The 25,416-nt window shown below is 39.6% G+C and overlaps 3 protein-coding genes across 3 annotated transcripts; 2 read left to right on the top strand and 1 right to left on the bottom strand.

Moving 5' to 3' along the window:
• The first annotated feature begins 584 nt into the window (after window positions 1–584).
• Window positions 585–16,639, top strand: LOC117305391 (eukaryotic translation initiation factor 4 gamma 2-like). The gene is made up of 22 exons (XM_033790261.1): window positions 585–590; window positions 1,338–1,453; window positions 1,836–1,997; window positions 2,370–2,472; window positions 3,009–3,119; window positions 3,326–3,392; window positions 3,499–3,591; window positions 4,082–4,140; window positions 4,293–4,403; window positions 5,064–5,174; window positions 6,206–6,277; window positions 7,322–7,460; window positions 8,383–8,499; window positions 9,632–9,840; window positions 10,231–10,485; window positions 10,803–11,018; window positions 11,245–11,467; window positions 11,776–11,858; window positions 12,290–12,447; window positions 12,754–12,962; window positions 13,168–13,289; window positions 13,973–16,639. Exons 1-22 carry the CDS (start codon window positions 585–587, stop codon window positions 14,045–14,047), a joined length of 2,817 nt encoding a protein of 938 aa, XP_033646152.1. The 3' UTR covers window positions 14,048–16,639.
• A 2,415-nt stretch (window positions 16,640–19,054) lies between these two features.
• Window positions 19,055–21,866, bottom strand: LOC117304936 (cylicin-1-like). The gene is made up of 2 exons (XM_033789579.1): window positions 21,779–21,866; window positions 19,055–21,262 (listed from the first exon to the last, which is right to left on the bottom strand). The coding sequence occupies exon 2, from the start codon at window positions 21,254–21,256 to the stop codon at window positions 19,199–19,201; it is 2,058 nt and encodes a 685-aa protein (XP_033645470.1). The 5' UTR covers window positions 21,257–21,262; window positions 21,779–21,866; the 3' UTR covers window positions 19,055–19,198.
• Window positions 21,867–22,528: 662 nt separating this feature from the next.
• On the top strand, window positions 22,529–24,285 carry LOC117304950 (testis-expressed protein 52-like). Its single transcript, XM_033789596.1, has 2 exons — window positions 22,529–22,608; window positions 23,149–24,285. Exon 2 carries the CDS (start codon window positions 23,149–23,151, stop codon window positions 24,007–24,009), a length of 861 nt encoding a protein of 286 aa, XP_033645487.1. The 5' UTR covers window positions 22,529–22,608; the 3' UTR covers window positions 24,010–24,285.
• Window positions 24,286–25,416: the final 1,131 nt, after the last annotated feature.

Below are 25,416 nucleotides of genomic sequence, written 5' to 3'. Positions count from 1 at the left end.
TGTCCTCTGATTACTGGCTGGTATCCTGCCATCAAGAAAGGATGTTGTTTTGTGATTGAATTGCAAAGCATGACGCGCTTTCCCGTGTGTTTCCTGCACGGCACAACGTGGTTCCTATGTCACATCGGCTACAGGCTACCATCGAAGATTTCCACACTGCACTGCAACAAGGATTATTATTTAGCTGGTGAGTTCAAGAAATTTGTTTAAAAAAGCCGTTTTTGCGATGATTTTTTTAAGTTTTAGAACATCTATTTGTATGATAGTTGAGTATTTTATTCTATGATGTATTGTTGATTTGCGTAAGAAGTGTTTAGATTGTTTAATTTATTATTTGTTAAGCTTGGCGAAGCACGCAAGAATTGCATGCGTTGGAAATCTTGTCGTGTAGTAGCAAAATGTGCACTAACTTCAGCCCTGCATCCTGTCCCACCACAAGTTGTTTAGTTTTGTCTTATGTTTTTATTGTCTTTCTCCATTGTTGTAGATTTAAATTAACCCTTTCTTTACGACAAAGGAATACTCCCTTTTGATTATAATTGAAATTTTGTTTGTCAATATTTTTCGTTTGGTTTGGCTTGACCATGGAGGTAATTCTACCGCCATGGCTTGACTAAAAGAAACAATCCAACTTGGATTGAACAAGTTTCCGTATGGCGCCACCACTTTTTCATTCGATATGAAATAATATAGCATCTAATTTATCTCAATGAGATATCCCTTTTTGTAAAAATGAGTGAAAAAGGGGTGGAGCCATACGGAAAGTTATCCGCGAATTTGATGTGAATTTGATGTCAGTGTCACAACCAGAACTAGTTGCGATAACGTAACCCTCCTCCTTCCGCCAGGCCGGAGGGTTACGAGATCGGTTCGAGCGGCAACGGTTAATCTGGTCAACACGTACAATTTCGTACAATTTCGACAGCTAGTCACCAGATTTGCCCAATTTTTACCACTTTCAAAAATCATGACACAAATTCTGGAGGGTACGAACTTAATCCGCAATGTCTAATGCAGCCTACCATAATACTCAAAACACCATTTAGGAAATATTTCGAAGAAAAATGGACAAAAAACTTGAATTCCCAGGTTTATATTTTGAACCTGTTGCATCGCTTTGCAAACGCGTTATTTTTTTGTTGGGCTAAACCATTCTGTAAAAAAGGATGTTGCAGTGCTGAAGTGCGTGCGCGCCATTATAAGTGAACGGCGTGCAATGCAAACGGACATGACGTGGATTCGTACCCACACTCCGATTAACCACCAGATCTTGAATTTTGATGCTCTTGAATTGATTGTTGTTGTTGTTTACTGTAGGTATTGGGGACTTCTGTTAGTTTGTTTATAAGAGTGGATCGATACTAGACAAAGTGGAAGGCCAGGGAGAAGTAGGTGGTGCTTCTCAAGCTTTCCCTCAGCGAAGGCAACAAGAGACACCACGACAATACCCAAAGTAAGTCACACAAGGGCATTAGCAGACAAACGAAAGTGAAAAACATGTTACTGTCCCTGCCCGCATTCTTTTTAGAGGCCTCCTTTTTTTGAACAAAATATTATTGCATTTTTTCTTTCTTATTTCCTTGAAAAAAAAAAAAAGAAAGTTGTTTGTTGTTTACCTTATATTGACAGGGCATTATTGTTATATTGACCGGGCATTGTTTTTAGTTATACTTATATCCACCTGGTATTATTGTTTTATTGACTAGGCACTATTGTTATATTGACCAGGCATTAATGTCATATTGACCAGGCATTAATGTCATTGACTGGGCATGTTTGTTATATTGACTGGGCATTATTATTATATTAACCGGGCGTTAATGTTGTTCCCACAGCAAAAGTAGCTACAATGAACCTTTGTTAAGCGACAACGGCAGTAGAAACCGAGGTAGCAGAGGCCGGGCCCCACAGCGATGGGTACCCCCAAGTGCTGGTCACAGACCTGAGTTTTCCCTAGGGCAGGAGAGACACAACCACATCTTCAGACGTGTTAGAGGGTAGGTACCAGACAACTATTTTCTCTCTTTCTCCCATTGAAAGACATTGTAAACAAAGTCTTCTACATTTGTTTTTTTCCCTGTTCTTGGTTGCCATTCCATTATTTTTGTTGTCCATGTACTGTCATTTCTTCGGGCAGTGTGTCCAGGGGTGGATTTCACAAAGAGTTAAGACTAGTCTTAACTCCAGTTATGACAATTTACTCTTCCTAACTTTAGGACTAGCCTTACGTTTTTAATATAATAGGACTAGTCCTAACTAGTCCTATTCGTTCTGTGAAAATGACCCCAGCCCATCTCCATTTAGCTTGTTTTATTGGTCCTTATGATGTCTCTAACTCCAGTTTTTTCTTCTTTTGTGTTTCTGTGCAGGATTTTAAACAAGCTGACCCCAGAGAAGTTTGACAAGCTCTGCCTCGAACTAATCAACATAGGAATCGACTCCAAACAAGTCCTCAGTGGGATCATTCTTCTCGTAAGTAGTTTGAGTTAAAGAAAGCAAGGATGTGTTTTTAAACCGCTTCCCGTTCTTTTTTGCCCTAAAAAAAAGTATAAAAAATCAAAAATTTCCCCTCCCTCGAAAAAAAACTTTTTTTTTCTGAAAAGTATAAAAAGTTTGTAAACAATTCATACAAAAATCATTACAAATTCATTAATTCATTAATTCAAATGAAGATAAGACCATACAATAACGATCCAGACTGGAGCGATTGCCTCCTACCCCCCTGGTCACTGCCCTTGGTTCCCTTGAAATGTTCCAGTAGAAATATAAAAATGTCCTTATGGGGTGCCCTTTAGCGGGGAAAAGATGCCTTGGTGCCTTTGCCCTTTCAACAACGAAGCACACTGGCATAATATAGACCTCATGTATATCAATTTTAAGTTTAGGAACAATGAGCAACATGATGGGGGGGGAGCAGAAAGGGTATGAAAGGATACTTTTAAATTTTGTATGCAGATTTGAAAATCATTTTCTCCAATGTTTTGAATTTGTATTTTGTTTGTTTGCAGATATTCGACAAAGCCTTGGAAGAACCCAAGTACAGTACAGTGTACGCTCAGTTATGTAAACGCCTGGATGAGGACGCACCTAGCTTTGAGCCCCCGGGCTCTAACGGCAGAGTAAGACTTGGTTTAACCTCCTTAAGACCCCTTTAAATCCATCTTATGGAAGTGCCGAACACCTCCCCCTCCCCCCCCCCCCCCCCCAAAAAAAAAAAAACCAAAAAAAAAACCCATGCATACTAAATTTATGATAAAGCCATGTAAGGGAACTTTATCTGGGTCTAACCTATGAATTTTACAATTTTGATTTGTTTATTTTGCAGACTTTCCGACGGCTTCTCATCAACAAATGCCAGGATGAGTTCGAAAACAGAACTCAAGCTTTTGCAGGTAAAGCGCCCTCAACCATTGAATCTCTTTGAACGAAGTCACTTGTCCCAACTTGCGTGTTTTCGCATGGTGTTTTAATTTGTTTAATTGGTATTATTTTCTCTAGCCTTTGACAACAAAAATGGAAGCCTCACACAGGACGAGGAGGAACAACGACACATTACCAAACAGAAGATGCTGGGAAACATTCAGTTCATCGGTAGGTAACCCCTCAAAATGGATATCAGGTACCCGAAAGATGATTCCCAGAAAACGCAAAGCCCTAATGAATTCAATGTTCTTGTGAAAAAAAACTGTAACAATTTTGTGTGTGCATTTTCGCCGCAAGTAGACACTATTCAGCTGGAACTTTCACAGGTGACGGTATCTCTTTGTTTACCTATGAATCGGCATTTCTGATCCATGTTGTGTGGTTTTAATAGTGTTTGAGTGCAATCTCCTTTTTATAATTGAGTATATAATGATATTTTTATCATTGGCAGGGGTCTGGTGGTACACATCTTTAGATGTCAGATTTGTTATTATTTTGGATAACCTTGACAGCCCCTGGCCAACTTGTAATCATTGTGTATATTATGTCTAAATATAAAATTATAAAAAAAATTACAAAAATGCAGTGACAAAAAATTAATCTATAACCCTTACTTTAATTGTTATTAACTTTCGTCTCGTGTTTTGGATCTCGACAGGTGAGTTGGGCAAACTCGACATGCTCCACGAGTCGATTCTACATAGGTGCATTAAACAGGTACGTTGATAAACACCGGCCGATAGCTTTTTTCATTGAGTTTACCGACCATATGAAGCCATTCCACTATACAGGATGGTGAAATCCATTGATTTCTTTTTACATTTTTTCAAGCTTGATGACCTTTGACATTTGACCTTTCCTTATTCTAGTTGCTTTTCAAGCGTACCAACGAGTCATTTCGAGAGAAGGCGGAGGACCTCGAGTGTCTGTGTAAGATAATAAATACAGTGGGTCGAAGACTTGACCATGACAAGGCACGGGTGAGTACAAAAAGCTGTCTGTGTGTTGGTCAGTTGTACTGTCTGTGTGTCTGTGTGTCTGTGTAAGATATTAATAGGAGACTTTCCAACGCTAGGTGGCAGCAGACATACCGGGTAAATTTGCATTGTTTACGTAGTTCTGAACATGCGCATAATTCTGAGAACAATGGATTTACCCGGTAAGTCTGCTGCCCTCTATCGTCCCAGAAAGTCTCCCATTACAGTTTGTGCACTACTGCTGTTTCATGCTGGTTCTGGGCTTAGGTATTCCGGTCAGCAGAGAACATATCATGAAACGGTTAATTATGAGGAACTGATATAAAAATCAACAGTTTATAGGGGAGGGCTAATTTTTGTGACTTTTTTTCCTGTGATCTCTACAATTCCAAGGATCACTTTCATCCAGCACTTAGTCATAGCAAAATATTTCAACTGAACAAATTGTGTTAACATTGAGTAGCAAATGATGTTTTTTTTAGTAGCAACTGAGACATTTTGCTTAGCATTGTTCTCTGCTATATAAGGGAAAGGTTTTATGCTGATAATTATTGTGAGCAATTACCAATGGGATCCACTGCCTTTAATTACTGATTTGCATAACTTCACTGACTAATTGTGTGAGTTGTTGATGTTGTTGTTTTTGTTTTCTCCTTCTTGCAGTCCTGGATGGATCAATATTTTGACCGTATGTACCGTTTTTCCGAGAATCCGGAGCTGCCAGCCCGAATTCGCTTCATGCTGCAGGATTGCCTGGAGCTACGTCGCAACAACGTAAGTTATCGTCATGTTCTCTTTCAATTCAATTCAGTTAAAGATGCTATGTCAGATTTTTTGCCGATTTGACCCAAAAATTTTAATTTAAATTTCAATAGGTATTTTGATGGGGGTCGAGAAAGTTACAAGCTTTCATTTGAGCCATGGCTCGAAAAAGTCCGCCAATTATTAGTAGCAGTGAAATAAAGTGCTCAAAATTAGTTTTTGTCGGGATCCCGACAATATATCACGTGACCAATTCTTATGTGTTTTATAAGAAACGTTTTAAATTGTTGTCATGGTTCCTGACCATTAAAAGTAAAAGTTAAACTTGTTTTCGTTAGAGCGTGTGATACTCTTTGAAATGCCATTCACACAAAAACAATTTTTTTTTTATTTTTTGGGCAAAAAATCTGACAAAGCATTTATAAGGAGAATAGACGAGAAAGTGTAGATTAGTGGATAGAATGTAAGAGCCGAAGGCAAGTACATTGTAGTCACAAATCTACACATAGAAGTTAGAGTCTATTCTCCGACTTGAACTATTTCCTCCAATCTTTGTACTTTGTCAAACGACGCTTGCTCACATAACTATTTTGCAAAATTTGTGAGTATACAATTTAGTGCTTGCAACATAATCGTGTCCAATGGTTTTTATTACAGTAATGTTTTAAAATTATGTTAGTAAATTGTTTTACTGGAAAATGTTTTAGGACATTGAAACATAACATGTTTTCCGCTGAGTTTTTTACATCATGTTACTTTTAGAAAGACAGTCATTTTGAAGTTGAACTATCACTAGTTTGCACAATTAACTGTAAATTTGTAATGAATCTACAGTTGAGTGTAGATTTGTAAAAATAATCTACACTGTCATCAACAGAGTGGCGTCACAGAAATAGTTTAACATTAAGTAACATCTTTAACAAAATGACTTCACAGTTTTCTATTTTCCTTACATGTTTTTCACCAAAAACAAAATAGTTTTTGTATTTTTTTTCTTCTAACTCGGATCAAACTTATAATCTATTTTTCATTTCCCCTGACAGTGGCAGTTTCGTCATTCTCTGATCGTACAAGGACCACGGACATTACGCCAAATCCATCAGGAAGCCTATAAGGTAAGTTGAATAATTGTTTCAAACTTAGCCTGAAGACACTGGACACTACTGGTAATTGTCAAAGACCAGTCATCTCACTTGATGTATCTCAACATATGCATAAAATAACAAACCTGTGAAAATTTGAGCTCAATTTGTCACACGAAGTTGTGTGCTTTCAGATGCTTGATTTTGAGACCTCAAATTCTAGTTCGGAGGTCTCAAAATAAAATTCGTGGAAAATTACTTATTTCTCAAAAACTACGTTACTTCAGAGGGAGTCGTTTCTCACAATGTATTAACTATCAACCTTTCCCCATTACTCATTACTAAGTAAGGTTTTATGCTAATAATTATTTTGAGTAATTACCAATAGTGTCCAGTGCCTATACAGTACTGTCATTAGCAGAGGTCTGTTTTCTATGTACTAGGAGTGTCTTTCGGAAAAATATGGCGCAGGACAAAAATTTCCGTTATTACTAATTTTATTGTGTGGCCCTTTTGTAAACATTGGTGGGATGTCACATGGTCAATAAAGTTTTGTTGTCTTGTGGAAGTGTCATGGCCGAGTGGTTAAGAGCACCGGATTCAAGCTCTGGTGTTTGATCAGCAGAGTGTGGGTTCGAAACCCGGTTGTGACACTTGCTACATAAAGTTGGGGAGGTAGTGCTTTCTGCTCTACCAGCCAGCCTTCTGATGGATGATACCCAAGCCTACATCCGTATATATGCACTGTAAAGGGGGTAACCCTGTTTTAGCTGCAGGAGTAGGTGGCAACGGCCCCTGAAAAAATAGTTGATTCGTAGCCCACATTTTTAAGGCAACTTGCACAAAACAAATCATTTGTCTAATATCCGTAACATGTCTTCTAGTCATAAGTTCAAAGAGGATCAAAACCCACTTTTTAACAGCTGCTTTTCATTATTTTTTGTTTTTTTTCCTTGCGCCATGAGCATTACTTGTGGTGGATACCGGCGCACTATAAGTGTTCTTCTTCTTCTTACTATTATTATTAAATGTCACATATATGTCAATAAAGTTTTGTTGCTTGATTGTTGTTTCCAGGACGGCGGCATGTCGCATGACGGCGGTCGTTCTTCTCATGGTGATTTCTTTGGCCCACTGAACGGTGATCGAGCTATGCATGGCACTTGGGACATGCGAGCTGGCGCAATGAATGATATCTTTCTACAGGACACAATGTGTGAGTAACCCACACCCCCCCTCCCACTAGGCATCAAACCTTGTCCCTCCACCCCTACCCGAAACCTGTCCCTCCACCCCTACCTTCCACCCCTACCCCCACCCGCCCCTCCACCCCTACCTTCACCCGTCCCTCCACCCCTACCCCCACTGTCCTTCCACCCCTAACTTCATCCGTCCCTCCACCCCTACCTTCCACCCCTACCCCCACCCGTCCCTCCACCCCTACCCCCATTGTCCCTCCACCCGCCCCTCCACCCCTACCTTCCACCCCTACCCCACCCGTCCCTCCACCCCTACCTTCACCTGTCCCTCCACCCCTACCTTCCACCCCTACCCCAACCCGTCCCTCCACCCCTACCTTCACCCGTCCCTCCACCCCTACCTTCCACCCCCACCACGGTGATTAAATAAACACGACGCTTGGATCAGTCGAGTTGGTATTTTTTGTAATAAAATGCATATGGGTAGAAAGATGTTGTGAAAGTAGAATACAATTATCTACTCAAATATGCCTCGAAATTGGGTGGTTTTCTTTTTACCTCGTCGACTAACACTCGATCGGTCATTATGGGAGTTAAATTTTTGACTCCCGTAAATGGCCGATCGTGTTAGTTCGCAAAGTAAAAGAAAAACCACGCAATTTCAATTTTGTGTGGATCATTGTATTCTACTTTTACAACATCTTTCTACCCATATGCAGTTTATTACAAACGGTTACAGAACACTTTTCAAAGACCAGCTCGACCGATCCAAGGCAAGGCTTCACTACCAGGGCCAAATTTCATAGCTCAATTATACCAGACCATGGTTACCAGCCAAAATTGTTGAGCAACACTTTCTGCTTGAGCAGCTCTATGAAATTGGGCCCAAAATAAATGAAACTGAATTTGAAATGAAGAAATTCAAATCAATATTTTCAGCTGGAAAAGTTGGAACGGGCCCCGGCACTATTGAGATGGAGCCATTTTCAAACTACATGATGCAACAACAGCAACAGATGAGAAATCCACAACGAAATATGGATCGTCAAAACCAAGGTTAGACTATCATCCTCTATGAAACAAGTGTTTTGGTCAGTTCCGGGGGAGCGCCAAAAAGAAGTTTTAATTGTCGTCGCTAGTTAACCTAGTACTTAATTTCTTTGTATTTTTTTCATCTGCATTATGTGTAGTGGGGTGTCACGGCCGAGCGGTTAAGAGCACCGGATTCAAGCTCTAGTGTTAGATCAGCAGAGTGTGGGTTCATTCCTAGTTATTTGTTGATTATATGCTATAGCACTATATTAATTTTGTATACTTTGTATCCACTCTTGGTGCTCTTCATACATTTCTATGTACTGCTGTTCTCATATTGAATTATTTTCCAAAAAGAGTAGAATATGGGATTTGAGGCATTGCATGGTGAGGTATCAATACACATTTGGTTTGTGGTAACACCATGTGTATATCTACTTGCCAGGTGGCGTTTGTTCTTAAGAACTGTCTTGCTATGTATTCTACTATCGCGGAGTAGATTTTTCAGATTTTTCAGGAGACTTCTCAATTCTAAACGATGACTAGAGCAAGCTAGTCGAACGGTTGTGACAAATTTAAGAGCTCACTCCGCGTTAGTGCAGTTAATGTCGATCTTATTAGTGATAGTAGAAGTCCCAGCCGATTTTCTACCTTCTGCTCAGGTAGTAGTTAAAAAGCAGGACAGTTCTTTTTTGTTTTCATAACCGAGAAGTCTCCTAAAAAATCTGATTAATCTACTCTGCGGTAGTAGAATAAAGAAAGACAGTTCTCCAAAGAACAAACTCTACCTGGCAAGTAGAAATAAACATGGTGTTACCGCAAACCAAATATGTAACAGTGGAATAAACGTCATATTGAATTGAATTAGGTAGACAGCCGTCGATTTCACAAAGAGTTAGCACTCATCTTATCTCGAGTTTGGACGAGTAACTCGTCCTAACTTAGGATTAATCTTAAGGTCTGCATGCTACAGTGCAGGGTTGGGACCCGTCCTAAGTCCTCAGTTTATTATAAGTTAGGAAGAGTTTTGTGAAATCGATGACTGTTATCCAAAAAAACAAACTCTCAAGTAGAAATACACATGGTGTTACTGCAAACCAAATATATAGCAGTGGAATAAACGTCAAATTGAATTGAATTGAATTGAATTGTGCAGGATACCAGGGGAATTACAACAACCAGGCGCCGCGTCTTCATAACCAGATGTACCAGCAGGGACAGGGGATGAACAAGGACAATGGTGGAGGAGGAGGAAGGGATGGAGGAGGAAGGGAAGGAGGAGGAAGCGGGTACCTCAATCAGAGACCCTCTATGCCCAGCCAGCGGGATAAACCTCAACGTATGGGCAAGGTCAACTCGGATCAGGTAATCCTGGGTACCAGACCCGGAAAAGAGATCTAAATGCTTTTAAAGAGTTTTTGGATGTTTCTTGTAAACAGGTTTCGTTAATAAAGCCATTGGACACTTTCGGAACAGACAACAAAAAATGCACGGATTTACAAATAACTTACAGGGTTTACAGAAGGAAATGGCGAAGGAATTCTCTTGAAATATTATTCCATGAAATGCTTTACTTTTTGAGAAAAACATTAAAACAATTATCCATTCTCGATATCGAGAATTACGGATTTATTCTAAACAGATGTCATGACACGGCGAAACGTGCGGAAACAAGGGTGGGTTTTCCTGTTATTTTCTCCCGACTCCGATGAACAATTGAGCCTAAATTATTAATTGTTCTTTTTGTTTTCTTAGTTTAATCTTCGCATGAACTCGGGCTCGATGATGTTAAAACCACAAGGCCCCAGTATGACGTTCCCCAGCACCAAGAAAACCCAGTCTCAACCACAGAGCCTCGCCCCTTCCAAGCCGACCCCGCCCCAACAGGCCCCGCCCGCTAACCTGCAGTCTGGCTTTCCGCCACTGGCTTCTAAACAGAGTACCGGGCAGGAGAAAGCTAAACAGAGCAAGAAGCAGGCACCGAGCAAGGAAGAGTTGATTAAATCAATGGTGAGTCCGGGTGCCAGACCAGGGTCCGATTTCATAGATCTGCTCAAAGGCTTTGGGTACTCTATGGAACACAAAACACAATGTCCACAGATTTATGTAAAACTTACACGGTTTAAAGATAATAATGGTAGAAAGCTTCCCTAAGAGGGTCTGGATACTTTTTAAACACACAATGTCCATAGATTTACATATAAACTAACACGGTTTGAGTATAATGAGGGTAAAAATGTTCCCCTGAGGTGCTGTAGTTTTTGAGAAATGAGTAAAAGACGTTGAAAGTTTTTTTTGGAAACTTTTCCCTTTTGAAACCCTCTCAGGAATCTCTGCTTGAGACCTACTTGACCTCTGATGACCTGACCGCGGCAACCGACGGCTGGAAGGACCTGCGAGTACCAGCGGAGCACGTCTCTTCGTTGATGTGTGAATTGATGACCAACGCTGTCGCCAAGGGAGACGCTGAACGGGAGAGCGTCAGCAAACTCATCACGGCGTTGAAGCAGCAGAGCCTGATCACATCACTGCAGTTTGTGGATGTACGTAGAGTTTGCCTCACAGAAATGGAATAATAATAACAATTCTTATATAGCACATTTGACAATAACCGTATCAATGCGCTTTACATTAGTGCCCTCGCTCAGTGAGCGTTATGTTCATATAAAGTGCTTACACTGCCAGTAACTGTTTTTTATAGCAAAAACAAATTCTCTAACGTGCCTTTAAATTAATTCTCACTCCTCTAATTGAAAAAAAAAAATCCAGGGGTTCACATCTCTCCTTGAGCATTCGGCCGATCTGGAAGCCGAGGTTGCCTTCATTAAATCCCACATGGCGAGTTACGCGGCCAGGGCGATCATGGACGACGTCGCCTGTCTGGGAGACATCGCTAAGCCCTTGGAGTCTGGCGCCTATTATCCACTGTTCCTCCTATGTCTTCAGAAGTTGCACAAGATGCAGGATAAGGAGTGGCTGGTCAATCTCTTCTGTAAGTTTTAAGATTCTACAGGGATTTGATTTCTCTGTTTTTAACAGGAAATCCATCTTTTTTTACACCCCCCCCCCAAAAAAAAATATATACATATAATAATTGTCGGTTGTTATATCGCGCTTTTCACACCGAAGGGCTTCTCAAAGCGCTCCAACGTTTTTACCCCTGGTCATTTGGGCCAATTATTCATTCCTCAAACCATCTCAACTCCCCGGGGAGTATACTACAAATATGCACTACTCGGCTAAACCCGTCAGACTTGTCTAATATGCCGAATTACCTTTCTCAACCTCTTCCCCCTCCAGGTGCCAGCAAGGTGAATATGATGTTAATGCTCCCTGAGATCGACCAAAGGAAGGAGCGCATGATGGACATTCTTGAGGACAAGGTGAACAAAGTTTTGCTTTTACTAAGTAAGATGCTAATAATTATTTTGAGTAATTACCAATAGTGTTCACTGCCTTTAAGATTAACCGAATGTTGTACTGCCTAATGGTAGAAAAATAAACCTCAATCATAAATAATAATAATAAAGGGAACTTGCAATGCGCCATGTCTGTCACAGGTGACACTTCTGGCGCAGGAACCCTAACAAAGCTAACAACTGAAGGAACTAATTAAACAAAATAAACAGAAGGAGAAGCAGCTGGTGTGAAGAGGTGGCTTGTGAGTTGGTTCTTGAACAGGTTGAAGGAAGTTTCCTTTCTGAGTTTGATGGGGAGTGATGGGGACCAGACTGAGAGAATGAGCGGTTTCCCCAGGAGTGAAAATCATGCCTGATAATAAAAGCAATTGTATTATTATTATTATTTTTTACAGGGTCTGAGCTTTTTGTTTCCGCTGTTGAGAGTACAATCGGACATCTGGAAGCAGATTACGACCGACCCTAACCCGGCGAGCCTCTACAAGTGGATCCGAGATAACATTCCGGCCAAGCTTCACACCGACAAGGGCTTCATCAACGCACTCGCCACCAGGTAAGATTGAAAATTATCCACTAATTATTATTATAACTAGGGCTGGGCTTCGCTCAGCGTCAGACAAAACCCGTCTTGTTGAAAATAAACCATAAAGAGTCCTAACTTGGGACTAGTCCTAGGAGATATTCAAAACTTAAGGCTAGTCCTAAGTTAGGACGAGTTAAATCGTCCTAACTACTCGTCCTAACTCGAGACTAGTCTCAACTCTTTGTGAAATCCTCCCCAGTGTCTTGAAGCAGCTCTATGAAATTGCGCCCTGTTCATAGATCCAAATAAATAAATAAAACATTATTTCTTGTTCAGCATCATCAAGTTTGTGACTTCTCAGACGACCCTCGCATCGGGGGTTGACCACGCCCTCGCCCCAGAGAAAGCCCTCGTTGACAAAGAGCGCAACCTGCTGGAGAAATTCAAACCTGTCCTGCAGAAGTTCGTACACGAGAGCGTCGCTTTACAGCTTAGCGCCCTCTATGCTCTGCAGGTGCACTGCTTCAACAGCGAGTTTCCAAAAGGTAAGTTGAAGAAAATATAAATAAAAAGAAACAACTAAAAGCTCAAATTAACCAAGGCTTGAATTTGTTGAGGCATGCTCTTGCATTAAAGACGACAATTTGCTAAGCATAGTAAAGTCTGGCTAGTGTTAAGGGGGAGCCCTTGTGTTACCGCAGACCGTAATAATATTGTAACGTTGTCTTTTCCTTGGATTTGATCTCCCAGGCATGCTGTTGCGATTCTTCGTCAACTTCTACAATCTTGAGGTGATCGAAGAGGAGGCTTTCTTGAAGTGGAGAGAGGACATCACAGATGAACACCCAGGCAAAGGAAAGGCTCTATTTCAGGTAGGAAACAAAATCTGTAATTTAAACAAACAAATTTTCAAAGAGCTGCTTAGCGGATTCTGTGCTTACTGTGCGGTTTTCCATTTCATAGCGCTGCTAATCGTAAGCTCATGAAAAAGCATGCTAACCTTCCGGTGCCTTAATGCACAAAAATAAATGACGTTACAATGCAAATCCATGGTGAACGTGCAATATGGCTGCCTATTTTCTCTGCTAACCTGCAAAATACGTTGCACATTGGCAACATTTTCTGCTACAGTAAGCACAAAAATTTACTTTCCCTCGCTGTGATGTTTGAAGCTTTGCATGGTGTAAAGGATAAGAATAAAGTATAAATAAACGTAAATTTGTGGATACAGCCATGTAATAATTCTCTTTTGAGGGAGTGTTGGGTTCGCATTCCAGCTTTCTACTGAAGATTAGCAGAGTATACTGTTCAAAACATCAAGACCACACCGACTCTTTTAAGAGCCAACACTCCCTCAAAAGTTATATATGGGTTTCGGTGTACTTATTTTATCAATTTAAAATAATGTTTTTATCAATTATTGTTTAATTGCTATTTTCAACTTTTATAAATATACATCTATACATAGTTGTATCTGTTTCAAATGATACCTTTAAATGGCGGTTAGCGGCTTTTGTGGATGTCAATAAAATTATTATTATTATCTCCTCGATAGGTAAACCAATGGCTGACGTGGCTGGCCACAGCAGAGGAAGAGGAGGACTCTGAAGATGAGGAACTAGACCAATAAATTATTGTAGTAAGTGATATCATTGTTTAGTCTGGTAACTTGGCAGTCTGTAACAATACACAGAAGAGGGTTCTACACGGGTTCTAGCCGATTTAGGGTTTATTAAAAACAAATTAAAAACAGAGTTCGATTGAAACTTTTCGAGAAGCTGCTCAATAAGAGCTTTTTCAAGAAAACTTAAGACTTGAGGTTTTGAATAACATGTGTGTCAAAAGTCGTCGAGCAGAATTTTTCCCTGGAGAATTTCTATTTTCTTAGCAGAAATGAAAGGGGGACCAGTCAGAAATGGTGTATTTCACATGGCTTTTAGCAATGTTTAGCAGTTTCTTTCTTAGCAGAAAATTGTTTCAGCGCTAAAGCAGCTCTCCACGATTGGGTCTCGGTTGTTGAAATCAACTCTTGTACATTTCTAAGAAATGACAAAATAGTTTATACCAAAAAGTCCTAATTATTAAAACTGTCTCCCTGCCAGTGCTTAAGAATACATGTCTTCTTCATGTTCTTCCACTGGTACCAGGGCCAGATGTTCCTAAAGCCTGTAAGCACAAAAAACTTGCCGAGCACAGAAAAGTATTGCTTAACAGAAACACGTTATCAGCCAAAATTACATTAACTTCTCGTTGTTGTGGCTGGGTGCCCCACGCACATTTTGCTCAGCAAAGCGATTTCTAGACATAGTTTGAGTATTGGAGCGTAGACGCACAGCCGGATGCCCTTCATGACACCAACCGCAAGACGACTCCTACGTCACGCTGTGGTGTGAGGAGCGATGAGTCAAGTAGAATTTTCTGCTAAACAGCTTTATGGGCCCTGGCCAGTGTATGAAAATTCCTGAAATTGCCATTTCATTTTTTTTTGTACTAATGGAGGTCAACAAGTGGTATAGTTTAGCGTTGACTTCAAAAGTTTTAGGGCCAAAGCCAAAGATCTGAATCGTGTGTTTTTGTCGTTTCGTAGTAAGATATGCGATAATTTTGATTGCTTGAGATAAAAAGGGAGTATTTAGAGAGTTGAGAAACAAGTTTTTCTTTTGGACAATGTCATGTGCACTGACTCAAGAGTACTGGAATTGCATGTCTTAAATGTGGTGCACCAGACTTATCTAATGTAGATGATTTTGGAAATGTTACGTAGTAACCTTAAAGAAGTCTAGAACCTAGACCATGTTTGCCCTGTATCGTAATGGCATGAAGGGACCAGACTTTTTCGACAACTGTGCCTGATCTCTCCCCCCCAAAAAGTCATGTGATGTTGCCTTTAGTCAGAGCCCCTGTCACATTTAGCATCTGCATTTGCCATTGAGTTGAGTCAGTTTGCCAGACATTCAAATGAGATTCACGATTAAATACTTACTTGAAAAAACATCCCATCTGTTGAATTCTGATGGATTCAACCCCGACCTCTGTTGGGTAAATTTTTAGAATCATCATTCCTTACTCTTAGAAAATCCAACACCATCACTAACTCAAACTGTTGGACACTGGTTATGGTGGTATGCCTGATCCCATGTAAAGCATAATCAGTTTACTACCGCAGTCCTCGGTCCCACAGAATCAAACAAAACATGCAGTTGGATTTTGAGGGGTTTTGGGTAAGTGCTTTTTAAAGGCAGTGAGAGTCGTTGAAACTTTATAAAGATGGTATTTGTCACGTGCTATAAAACTCTTTTTGTTCAGAGGGAGGTCATCTTGTACGTGGGTGATACTTTGAAATAATGTTTCTTGTAAAAGTAGACACTAAAATCAATGGTATTAAAATCGATGTAATTAAATGGCATTTTGTGATACTTTTCATTATCATTGTTTGTGAATTTCATTCGCATAAGATTTAAAGGTACAGCGCTTGTTATTCCCGGGTATTATTCATTTTACTCTCTACAAATCAAAATATTGATCTGCAGCTCTTTTTGGTTCGTTGAGGCGTGCAGCAATATTTTTACGTATATAATACAGATCATTCCTTAATCAAAATTTTACATATAATGTGTATGCCTCAAAAAAAGAGAATGTAAAATTTTAAAAATTTTCTTTCATGCATAGCCTCTATGTGATAAAAAAAAATGTCTAAACTTTAACGATGAGCAGGCTCTACTTTTAAGGTGTAGAAAGTTAAGACGTCAACAAAATTAAAGCGCATTTCGTTAGAAGCCCGGAGTGTTTCTGAGAAGTGCTTAGAAAGTTGCAGGGGGCCAGTGATAAATAACAGACGAAGACATGATTTTTGTTGGCTGGTAACCAGTACATCCCCAATCATGATATGTGTAGTAATTTGTAAGTCATTAAAGTTGTGTGCCCTCCACCCCCTCCCCCCCTCCACCAAACCTTTGTTCTTAGATGTAATAACCCACAACACATAGAAATGTTTGATGTAATGGGTTTAAACTTGTATTTATATATATTTATCAATGACAATGTGTTATTTTAGCTGGAAGATTTCCAAGTCACAATGATGCCTAGCTGAAGTAAAAAGAATAATAAATATCTGTGGGGTTTTTCCCCAGTTTTTTTTTCAGTGTCGTTCAAAACCAGGAGAAATCAGTAGAGTTATGCTTTAAACAAAGTGTACAACAGTTTTAATATTGTGAACATTTTTAAGAGATGCCAACAAAAACATACTAAAACAATTTACCTTTAATAAAGGTGCACCTTTTTTGTCTGTCAGTGTCACAGAAATATTTGATTGCATCATGCTCTGACCTTTGAACCTCATGCATATGCAAATTATTGACGTGAACTTTTGTAAAAGACTGGTTCATGCCTCCAATATAGGGTGCGTTCGTTTAACTTCCGTGGGTCTACCCCGCGGTGCTCACTCGGGTGAGCCCCTGACAAGAGCTAATCGAACATCACACTCGCCCTCTCGTGGTGACGGCATGCACCTCAGGTCACCACCAAGTGACCCACTCCACAAGCAGGGCACTGGGGGCTGACCCGGGTGCCCCTACGCTATTCGAACGTACCGGGGCAGAGCGAGTCTACCCAGGGAACCTAAACGAACGCACCCTTTGGCTGTGAACTTATATAATTTGCATAGCTCATTATACATGCAAGAGTTCAAAGGTCAGGCCTTGATACATGAATTATTCATTCAAAGATAACAATTTGTAAGAAATATCCGGTGAGCCAAAACTTATTTCTGATCTAACAAAATTTAAGTTTATCGTAGATATAAACAAAATAGCCATTTAGAATTAATGATGTCTTTGTATTTTATATAAATGCATAAGTATCTCAAGTAGTTTGTAGAAATAATGTTTTTTTGTCATAATAATGCATGTTTAGAGAATTCTCTCAAATAAAAAGCTCAGTAATTGTGGAATATAAATGCCAAGAAATTGTGTTTCCATTTGTTTTTCTTTGCTAAAATGGGGGTCATAACGGGTTAAAAATAGTTGATGGCCAATGTTTCAACCAAACCACAGTGTTGAATTGGCAGACAGTTGGAGGGTTGACTGTGTAGGTGGAAGTGTCATGGCATAGGTTTCAAACTCTGGTCCCAATTTCATAGAGCTGCTAAGCACAAACAAATTGCCAAGCATGAAATTTCTTCCTTTATAAAAACTGGATAAGCAAACAGCTGAATACCAGTAACAAGCAATATCCAACAAATGGAAATTTAGTTGATAATCCTGTTTTATGAAGGAAGAAATTTCATGCTAAGCAAATTTTGGTGCTTAGCAGCTCTATGAAATTGGGCCCTGGTGTTTCTGATCAGCAGAGTATGGGTTCGAGTCCCAGTCGTGACCCTTGTGAGACTCTTAACCATTGCTTCGCCTTCGGATGGGACGGTGAAGCCATTGGTCCCATGTGTTGTGTAAGCGCACGTAAAAGAACCCAGTGCACTTATCGAAAAAGAGAAGGGGTTTTCCCTGGTGTTCCTGGCTGGATTTGTAGCACCACAGCACCTTGTAAACCATTACGGGGTGGTATGTTAAAAGGAGAAGATCTTATAACTCAAACATAATCCCACAAACCTTGCAGGAAATACTGTATGTTTAGGCTCTTTGGGACGCCCTGTAGGATGTATAACGCGCTATATAAAAAAACGAATATTAGATGCATTTACACCAATAACAGTCTCCTGACGATGACTAGAGCAAGCTAGGCGAAACGTTGAGACCAATTTCAGAACTGACTCCGCGGCAGTACAGTTAATTACGATCCTATAAGCTAAAGTAGTAGTCCAGTCTAATTTCTATACCATCCGCCCTGGTAATAGTTAAAAAACAGGACAGTTCTTTTCAGAACTGAGAAGTCTCCCGACCCTCCGATTATCTACTCCACGGCAGTAGAATAAAGCAAGACAGTTCCCTAAGAACAACTCTACCTGGCAAGTAGATACACACATGGTGTTATCGCAAACCAAATATATATTAACAATAACAGTGTTTTCTTTCGACTTGGGACATGGCTTGCAAATGCTATATAATCCATCACATGTACAAATGAAACAATTTTACAGAAGTCACAATTGAAATTTTGAAAATGTATTTCAAACAATCCTCACATCAAACAAAGTGAAAACACAATAAATATAATCCTTTCAAAGTAAAATATATCTCTAACATTTTCTTTGTACAATTGTATAAATTCAGCCAAACAAATTTCAAGCTGCAATATTTACTGCTTAGCAAAAAAATAGAACTTTAAAAGCATTATTTCTCCTCTGAAGTTATTAAGAAAAAACAGCTGCAGTGCATTAATTGAAATTGTCAAAGACCAGCCTTCTCACTTGGTGTATCTCAACATACGCATAAAGTAACAAACCTGTGAAAATTTGAGCTCAATTGGTCGTTGAAGTTGCGAGATAATAATGAAAGAAAAAACACCCTTGTCGCACAAGGTTGTGTGCTTTCAGATGCTTGATTTCAAGACCTCAATGTCTAATTCTGAGGTCTCAAAATCAAATGCATGGAAAATTACTTCTTTCTCAAAAACTACTTAACTTCAGAGGGAGCCGTTTCACACAATGTTTTATACTATCAACAGCTCTCCATTTATACTCGTTACCAAGTAAGGTTTTATGCTAATAATTATTTTGAGTAATTACCAATAGTGTCCAGTGCCTTTAAGGAAGCTTTGAATATGTACGAAATAATGAATTTTCATTGGATTTAATTTGAAATATGGTTTTAAAATTTGCTGGTTGTGATCATTTTTTGAGAGATTCAGGTTCAGTCAGAAATATTGTACCATCTGAACTGGAGCTTTCGTTTTCTGCCTCTACATTGGCCGAGGTGACTTTTGAATTGCCCAAAGTGGTCTCTGATTGGTTAATTTCATCAGGGTTCTTATTTGATTGGTTCGTTTTGGGACTTTGGCAAGGAAACTCCTGAGTGCCTTCACAACCTTGTGGTTCTGGCCGTTCAACAAAGTTAATCACATCAGGCATTGAAATTGCCATTCTAGTTTGGATTTCATCCGACTCTTTTGCTGAAAACTTTTCTTTTGATGCTGTATTTGTAAAAATTTTACGCTTCGCAGACCCCCCTGATTTTTTAGTGTCCGGTTTTGTACTTGAATCATCAGTAGGTGACTTCCAGGTGTACGGTCGTTCTCCGTTCGTTGTGTTCTGCTTATCTGTTTGATCACTCTCCAGACTCGTTGGAGTTTTCGACCTACGCAGTCCAGAGTCGACACGGGTCGCCCTTATTTTGATCTGTTCAATACGTCTCCTGGCGAGTAACGGAATCAGATCGTCAAGCTCCGGATCACAAACTTCTTGCTTCTTAGCGTCCTTTGCCTGTTTGTGTTGATCTGTTTGCTTCTGCTTGAGCCAGTCCTCATAAGTCATTCCCTTCAACGGGTTTGACGATGGGCTTGTCTTAGATTTGTCTCCACCGGCTTTTGATTTTGGATTGTTTTCTGGCGACGCCTCAGAGATGGATTTGTTCACCTTCTTAGAGTCAGAGCTTGAGAGTTTCTTCGAGACAGAAGGAGGTCGTGGATGAGGTCCTTTGGAACCAGGTGTGGTTTGGGCTTCTTTAAGAAGTCTCCTTCGTCGTGCGTCTTTGGCTTGTCTCTTCTCCTCAGCATGGAGTCTCTCCGCCTCCAAGTTCCTCACAAGATGATGCCGCTGCTCTTCCTCAAGATTATCCTTCTTCTGAGCAATGTTTTCTTTCGAGGACGATTTCCGATTCCTAGGAGAATCACTCTCGCGTTTAGTCTTAAGTGAGTCCACTTTCGCTCCATCAGGAGAAGTTCCAACAAGGTCCTTTTGAGATTCTCGCTTTTCTCTTAGGATCTTTTTCTCGAACCGTCGTTGTAAGATGGACTCCACTTTCTTCACCTTCATCCACTCAGTGACTTTTTCCTCTGACTCCACCAGTTTCTTTGACTTCTTCTCGGCGACTTTTTGCTCGGCAAGCTGCTCGAGACGTTCTTTCTTCTTCTCAGTTCGCTTTTGCTTTCTTATGATTTTATTCTTTGCCTTAAGCCACGACAAGACATCAGGGTTACTAGAACTGTTCAGCTTGTGATCTGAGTGGTTGAACTCTGTAATCTTGAGCGTCTCAGATTCATGTGCTGGAGTATCACCCTTGCTAGTAGGCTGTTTGGGAGATCTCTTTTGTTTGCGAGATTTCTTTTTGGATGGTACTGTTTTTTTGTTCCTAGCGGGAGAAAGGTTTTGTTTTGCCGAACTTGTGTTGGCCTCCTCAGTGATGATTTTACGAGGACTACAAAGAATTCTCCTTATCACTTCAGTATCTGATACATCAGTACTTGACGATGCATACCCATCAACGCATAACTGTGCCCTTGACCCAGAAAACGAGACCCTTTTATTCTTGACACTTGTATTTTGAGTCGCTTGCAACTCGACAATCTTGACTTCAGTTGAATCCGTCTTGCTCCTCTCTTTAAGGCAAGATGAGAGTTCCGCTTCGGGGAAGCTGTCCTCAGACTGAGCAGCCTTCCTTCTTTGTCTTCTCTGTGATGCCTTCCTCTGGTTGTCATGGTAAAACCGTGTTCTCTGAGCATTTCCTAGGCGACTCGACACTAAATCCACAGACTGAAGTCGGGAGACAGTTTTACGTTCCACATGTTGAGTAGCCAGTAAGGTAGCAAGCTCCCTATACTTGCCGGACAGGATCTCTTGAGAAGCGGATAGATCAGGTCTTGGAGAAGTCTTGATGGAGTGGCTCCTGGGATCTGACGTCAAGGTCTGTAAGACGTTCAGAGCTCTGTGTTTGGCACTCAACTCGGACATCGTTATCTGGATTGGTAAATTTACAATTTTAGGTTATTACCGATGATGTTAAAACATTTTTTTTCAATCATGTTGCCTAATGTTGCTTGATTCATTTATGTTTGACAATCAACCCCTACAGGAAATTTAGAAACTAGGTGCCAAAATTTTTCACTTTTAAGTACAATTATCAGATATTTTGTAAATACAGATCATAAACACTAGGGTTAAAGTAGTATTTCCAGAAGAAAAAAACCAGGACAGTCCATGTGTACACAATAAAAATGAACCAACAGGGACAGTGCACAATGAATGAACTGATAAAGTAGAAAGAATCCGTATTTAGTAGACAGACATAAGTGAGGCCTACAACAATATTAAAAAACATTAAACAATTTTTTATTATTTTACACTTTTTAAGATGCAAGGCTGCGAAGGCAAGATTTGTGTTGATTGAAGTTGAGTAATATTAATAAATAGTAATAAAAGGTATTTATAAAGTATAGTATATATAAGTTATACTGACGACAATGAATTGCTTACCACTTTTCAGCCGACTTTGAAGATAAATTCAATAAAAGAGCCGCCATTCTAAATATCTCATCAATGAATTTTGCCATGTCTACTGCTTTGTAACTGTTCACTCGGGTATTACCGTGTAGCTATGCATTCTTTACATACAGGTGTACATCATATCAATATAAACCACAGGTGTACATCATGTACAAAATGATAGCCAATGGTGATGGGCTTCTTTTATGCTGTTACTTTTACTGTTGTTACTCCTTTAAAGTAATAATATTATACTCGTTGTAAAAATCAAATAATTTCTTTAAACTTATATTAAAACTTAAGATAAAAATTAAAATACGTTTGGTTGTATCATCATAACAAAAACATCAAAAGAAAATCTACTTCATGAGTTATTTAATTATATTAATCATCAAAACTTGAGGAGTAACAAAATTAATCAGCACTGCGTCGGTTTTTGTCAATACTGGAAATCTGATTACGGACGTTGCCGAGCAGCCATTTAGCATGTTCCATTATTAAAACGGGGGTCAATTAGCGATAGTGGAAGTCAAACAATTACGTATTAACAATAATTTGACCACAAAATACAATAAAATAATTTGTTTGTATTGATCTATGCTTATTTTTTAGTACTTTTTGATTTTATGTTTAAGTACAACAAAATTGTGTTGCTTTACTATTGTTTGTTTTATCGTTGTTCTACCTACGAATGTTTCGAATGATCCAGTAAAATTACATGAGGTTGGTTGAGTTCGCGAAAACAACATGGACGAACAACACAACAACATGTAGAAGGAAAACGCTTTAAAATCTCATCTTTTTTGTCCAGACGAGTCAAGGTAAGGTTTTACAATTTAAAGTTATCCACTTTGTTTTCATTAACATGTAGCTATTTTTCGAATTAACATCGAAGATTAATGATATTTTAGTAAATATGTGTCGGTCAAAGCTCGCTGCACAAACTTTACTCAGCTAGCTCAGCCCGTTCAATTCAATACAATCCAACACTTTGTACCTTGGTGCATGCAGATTACTCGGTGCATTTTCTATGGCTGCAAAGACCGAGGAAAAGTTTCCGTATGGCGCCACCACTTTTTCATTCGATATGAAATAATATAGTTTCTTATTTACCTTAATGAGATATCCCTTTTTGTAAAAATGAGTGAAAAAGTGGTGGCGCCATACGGAAAGTTATCCAAGATGGATATTTGACGATGTTTCGAGTTACGTTCGGAATTTTGAAACATAAGATTTGGTTGAGTCTTTATTAATGTTAATTGTTATTAAGTTCTAGCAATTTCACTTCAGAATAGAGTGATTTCATTAATTGAATTATTTTGTTTTAAATTTTATTTATTTTATGAATGATCATTTTTCAGATGGCGACCAGCACAGCAAATTGGCGTGGATATTTCGACGAGGACTCGCCTCCACTTCTGGTGAAAGAACGAGACACTTTATACGGCGATAAATTCCAAAGCTGGACTGCGTTTCATCCCAGGCAGGAGCAGACCTTGACCAAAAAGCGTCCGCCTCGCTCTCGCACCAATATAGCGATAAACCACAAACTGAGGACGTTCGTTCCAGAGTCTGTTAAACCCAAGCCCACGGATCCATTTCGTCTCTGGATCGAGGGCGGGCGAAAATATCCGCCGTTTCCACCAAGGTGGGATCCGCAGTACAACAGTAATGTCTGGAGGAATTTCAGCAGCCGCGCTGGATATCGTGTCGACTCACAGGGGAGCAGCGTTCCGGAGTTAGTCGCGGATATGTACCCGATCAAAATCCCGCCCCACTCCGAAATGAAAGACAACACATTCGTTAAATTCCTCAGCGAGGTGCCAATGATCAAGGACCAAAAACGCCGTGACCTCGCCATCTCTCGCTCGGTGCGAGAACTGAAAGACTTCAAACAGCTGAAGCTTCGCAGTGAGATGCGTGTACCGCCAATCACAGACAGCGGAGCTATTGCTCTGCCGAGGGGCTTCAAGAAATATGAACACTCGAGAAGTTTGTCGACTCCCGAAACGACGATGACGCAGTCTTTACGACAGATGACGGAGCTCGAACGCGACAGTCAGCGTAGCGTGCTCGGCACTCATCGAGCCAAGGGTACACGGCTCTGGAAACTGACTTTCAAAACGAATCATCCGGACTATGAAAGGATGAAGTTAGAACAAGAAGAGAAGCACCAATACCCGGCGAAAAGCCCAATCGATGGAGAAATATGGTTTCAGTAGGTCCAATTAACAGGGATATTTTCATTCTGATAAATTATTGTTGATGTCAAAAGTATACTGTGTCCTCAGTGACAGATTTGAGTATAATTTTGACCACAAGTCAAAATGATACATATTAAAATTCCAACAAAAATTTAAACACAAACAGGAGGGGCTGTTGAAGGCCGGAGAGTCGTGATCCTAAGCAACTTGAATGGGAGACCACACACACGAGTGGCGACTCGCATGCTTAGTCACATTCCAGTTGCTCCGCTGTTTATGCCCCAATCAGCCTTGACAAAAGGCTATTCATGTCCAGGAAGCAGTAAGCTCCTTTTTAAAAATCAGGGTAGCAAATTAATTGTCCTCCAAAGAAAATGTCTTCCTAAATTGAGTTTTTCTGATGTGAAATCAAGTAAAATTTATATTAATTTAATACAATTTTATTCAAAATATTGAGGTGGCCTTGGTAAAGAGATGAGAAACTATTTTATTTTAGTATTTGATACAGGATACTAGCAGACAGTGTACATTTTGTGTGGCCAACCATGAAAGAAGACCAAGTAAAAAAACATGTTTAACGTCCTTCACTTTTGAAAAAAAAAGGAGGGAGGAGGGCTTTTTTGAATGGCTGTCTAACTCAATTTTTAGCTTCTAAAAAGGAATTCGGCAGGGACGCTAAACATGTTTTAATTTTAATTTGGCCTAACAAACAAGCCTGTGAAAATTAGCGCTTTAGAGTCTTCATAACCAGGTTTCAAATGATGTTTTTTTTTTTTACCAATTCTGTGTAATTATTTAAAGATAATTACGTACAAACATTTTCTTACAAAATGTTTAAATTTCTCTCTTTTTTTAAACTGAATAATATTTATTTATGTAAATAGTGAAACTCTAATTACAACTCTATCAAGTGTGCTTAATTTTTTTTCTGACATTTAAGCAAACCAACTCTGTCCATTTTGTTGTGTAATTCTTTTTGATTGAGTGAAAATTTGTGCATACACTGCAACTAATTGATATTTTTGAATAAATATGCCTGAATCAAACTAATTAATAAATCTTTTCTCTTGTCAAATATTTCTTGTAAGCAGTGCCAGAGTTTCATAATTGTTACGATTTTTAATAATTTGATGCGATTCTTGCTAATGATCAGGTCTGTTGTATGGGAACCCCCCCCCCCCCCTCTTCTGCCGCTCCCCTACTGAAACAAACCTACGTAGTCCAAACAAAATAAAGTTGTGTTTCCTATTAGGCGTACTTTTTCAAAAAGACAAAGTTTTTGTGCAGTTCTCATTTAAGACACTATGGACACTACTAGTGATTGTCATAGACCAGTGTTCCCAGAAGATGTTTCTCAACATGTGCATAAAATACCAACAAACCTGTGAAAATTTGAACTCAATTGGCAGTCGAAGTTGCGAGATA

This window comes from Asterias rubens, chromosome 22 (genome assembly GCF_902459465.1).
Source record: "Asterias rubens chromosome 22, eAstRub1.3, whole genome shotgun sequence".
NCBI lineage: Eukaryota > Metazoa > Echinodermata > Asteroidea > Forcipulatida > Asteriidae > Asterias > Asterias rubens.
The sequence above is the reverse complement of the archived record's forward strand: the minus strand, read 5'-3'. Positions and strand labels throughout refer to the sequence as shown.

Excerpts from the sequence above, each read along its gene's own strand:
- LOC117304936 (XM_033789579.1), bottom strand. The coding sequence starts at position 21,256 with ATGTCCGAGTTGAGTGCCAAACACAGAGCTCTGAACGTCTTACAGACC.
- LOC117304950 (XM_033789596.1), top strand. The coding sequence starts at position 23,149 with ATGGCGACCAGCACAGCAAATTGGCGTGGATATTTCGACGAGGACTCG.
- LOC117305391 (XM_033790261.1), top strand. Across the intron at positions 11,859-12,289 it reads TGGACATTCTTGAGGACAAG|GGTCTGAGCTTTTTGTTTCC; the intron begins GTGAACAAAGTT and ends TATTTTTTACAG. Across the intron at positions 12,963-13,167 it reads CAACAGCGAGTTTCCAAAAG|GCATGCTGTTGCGATTCTTC; the intron begins GTAAGTTGAAGA and ends TTGATCTCCCAG.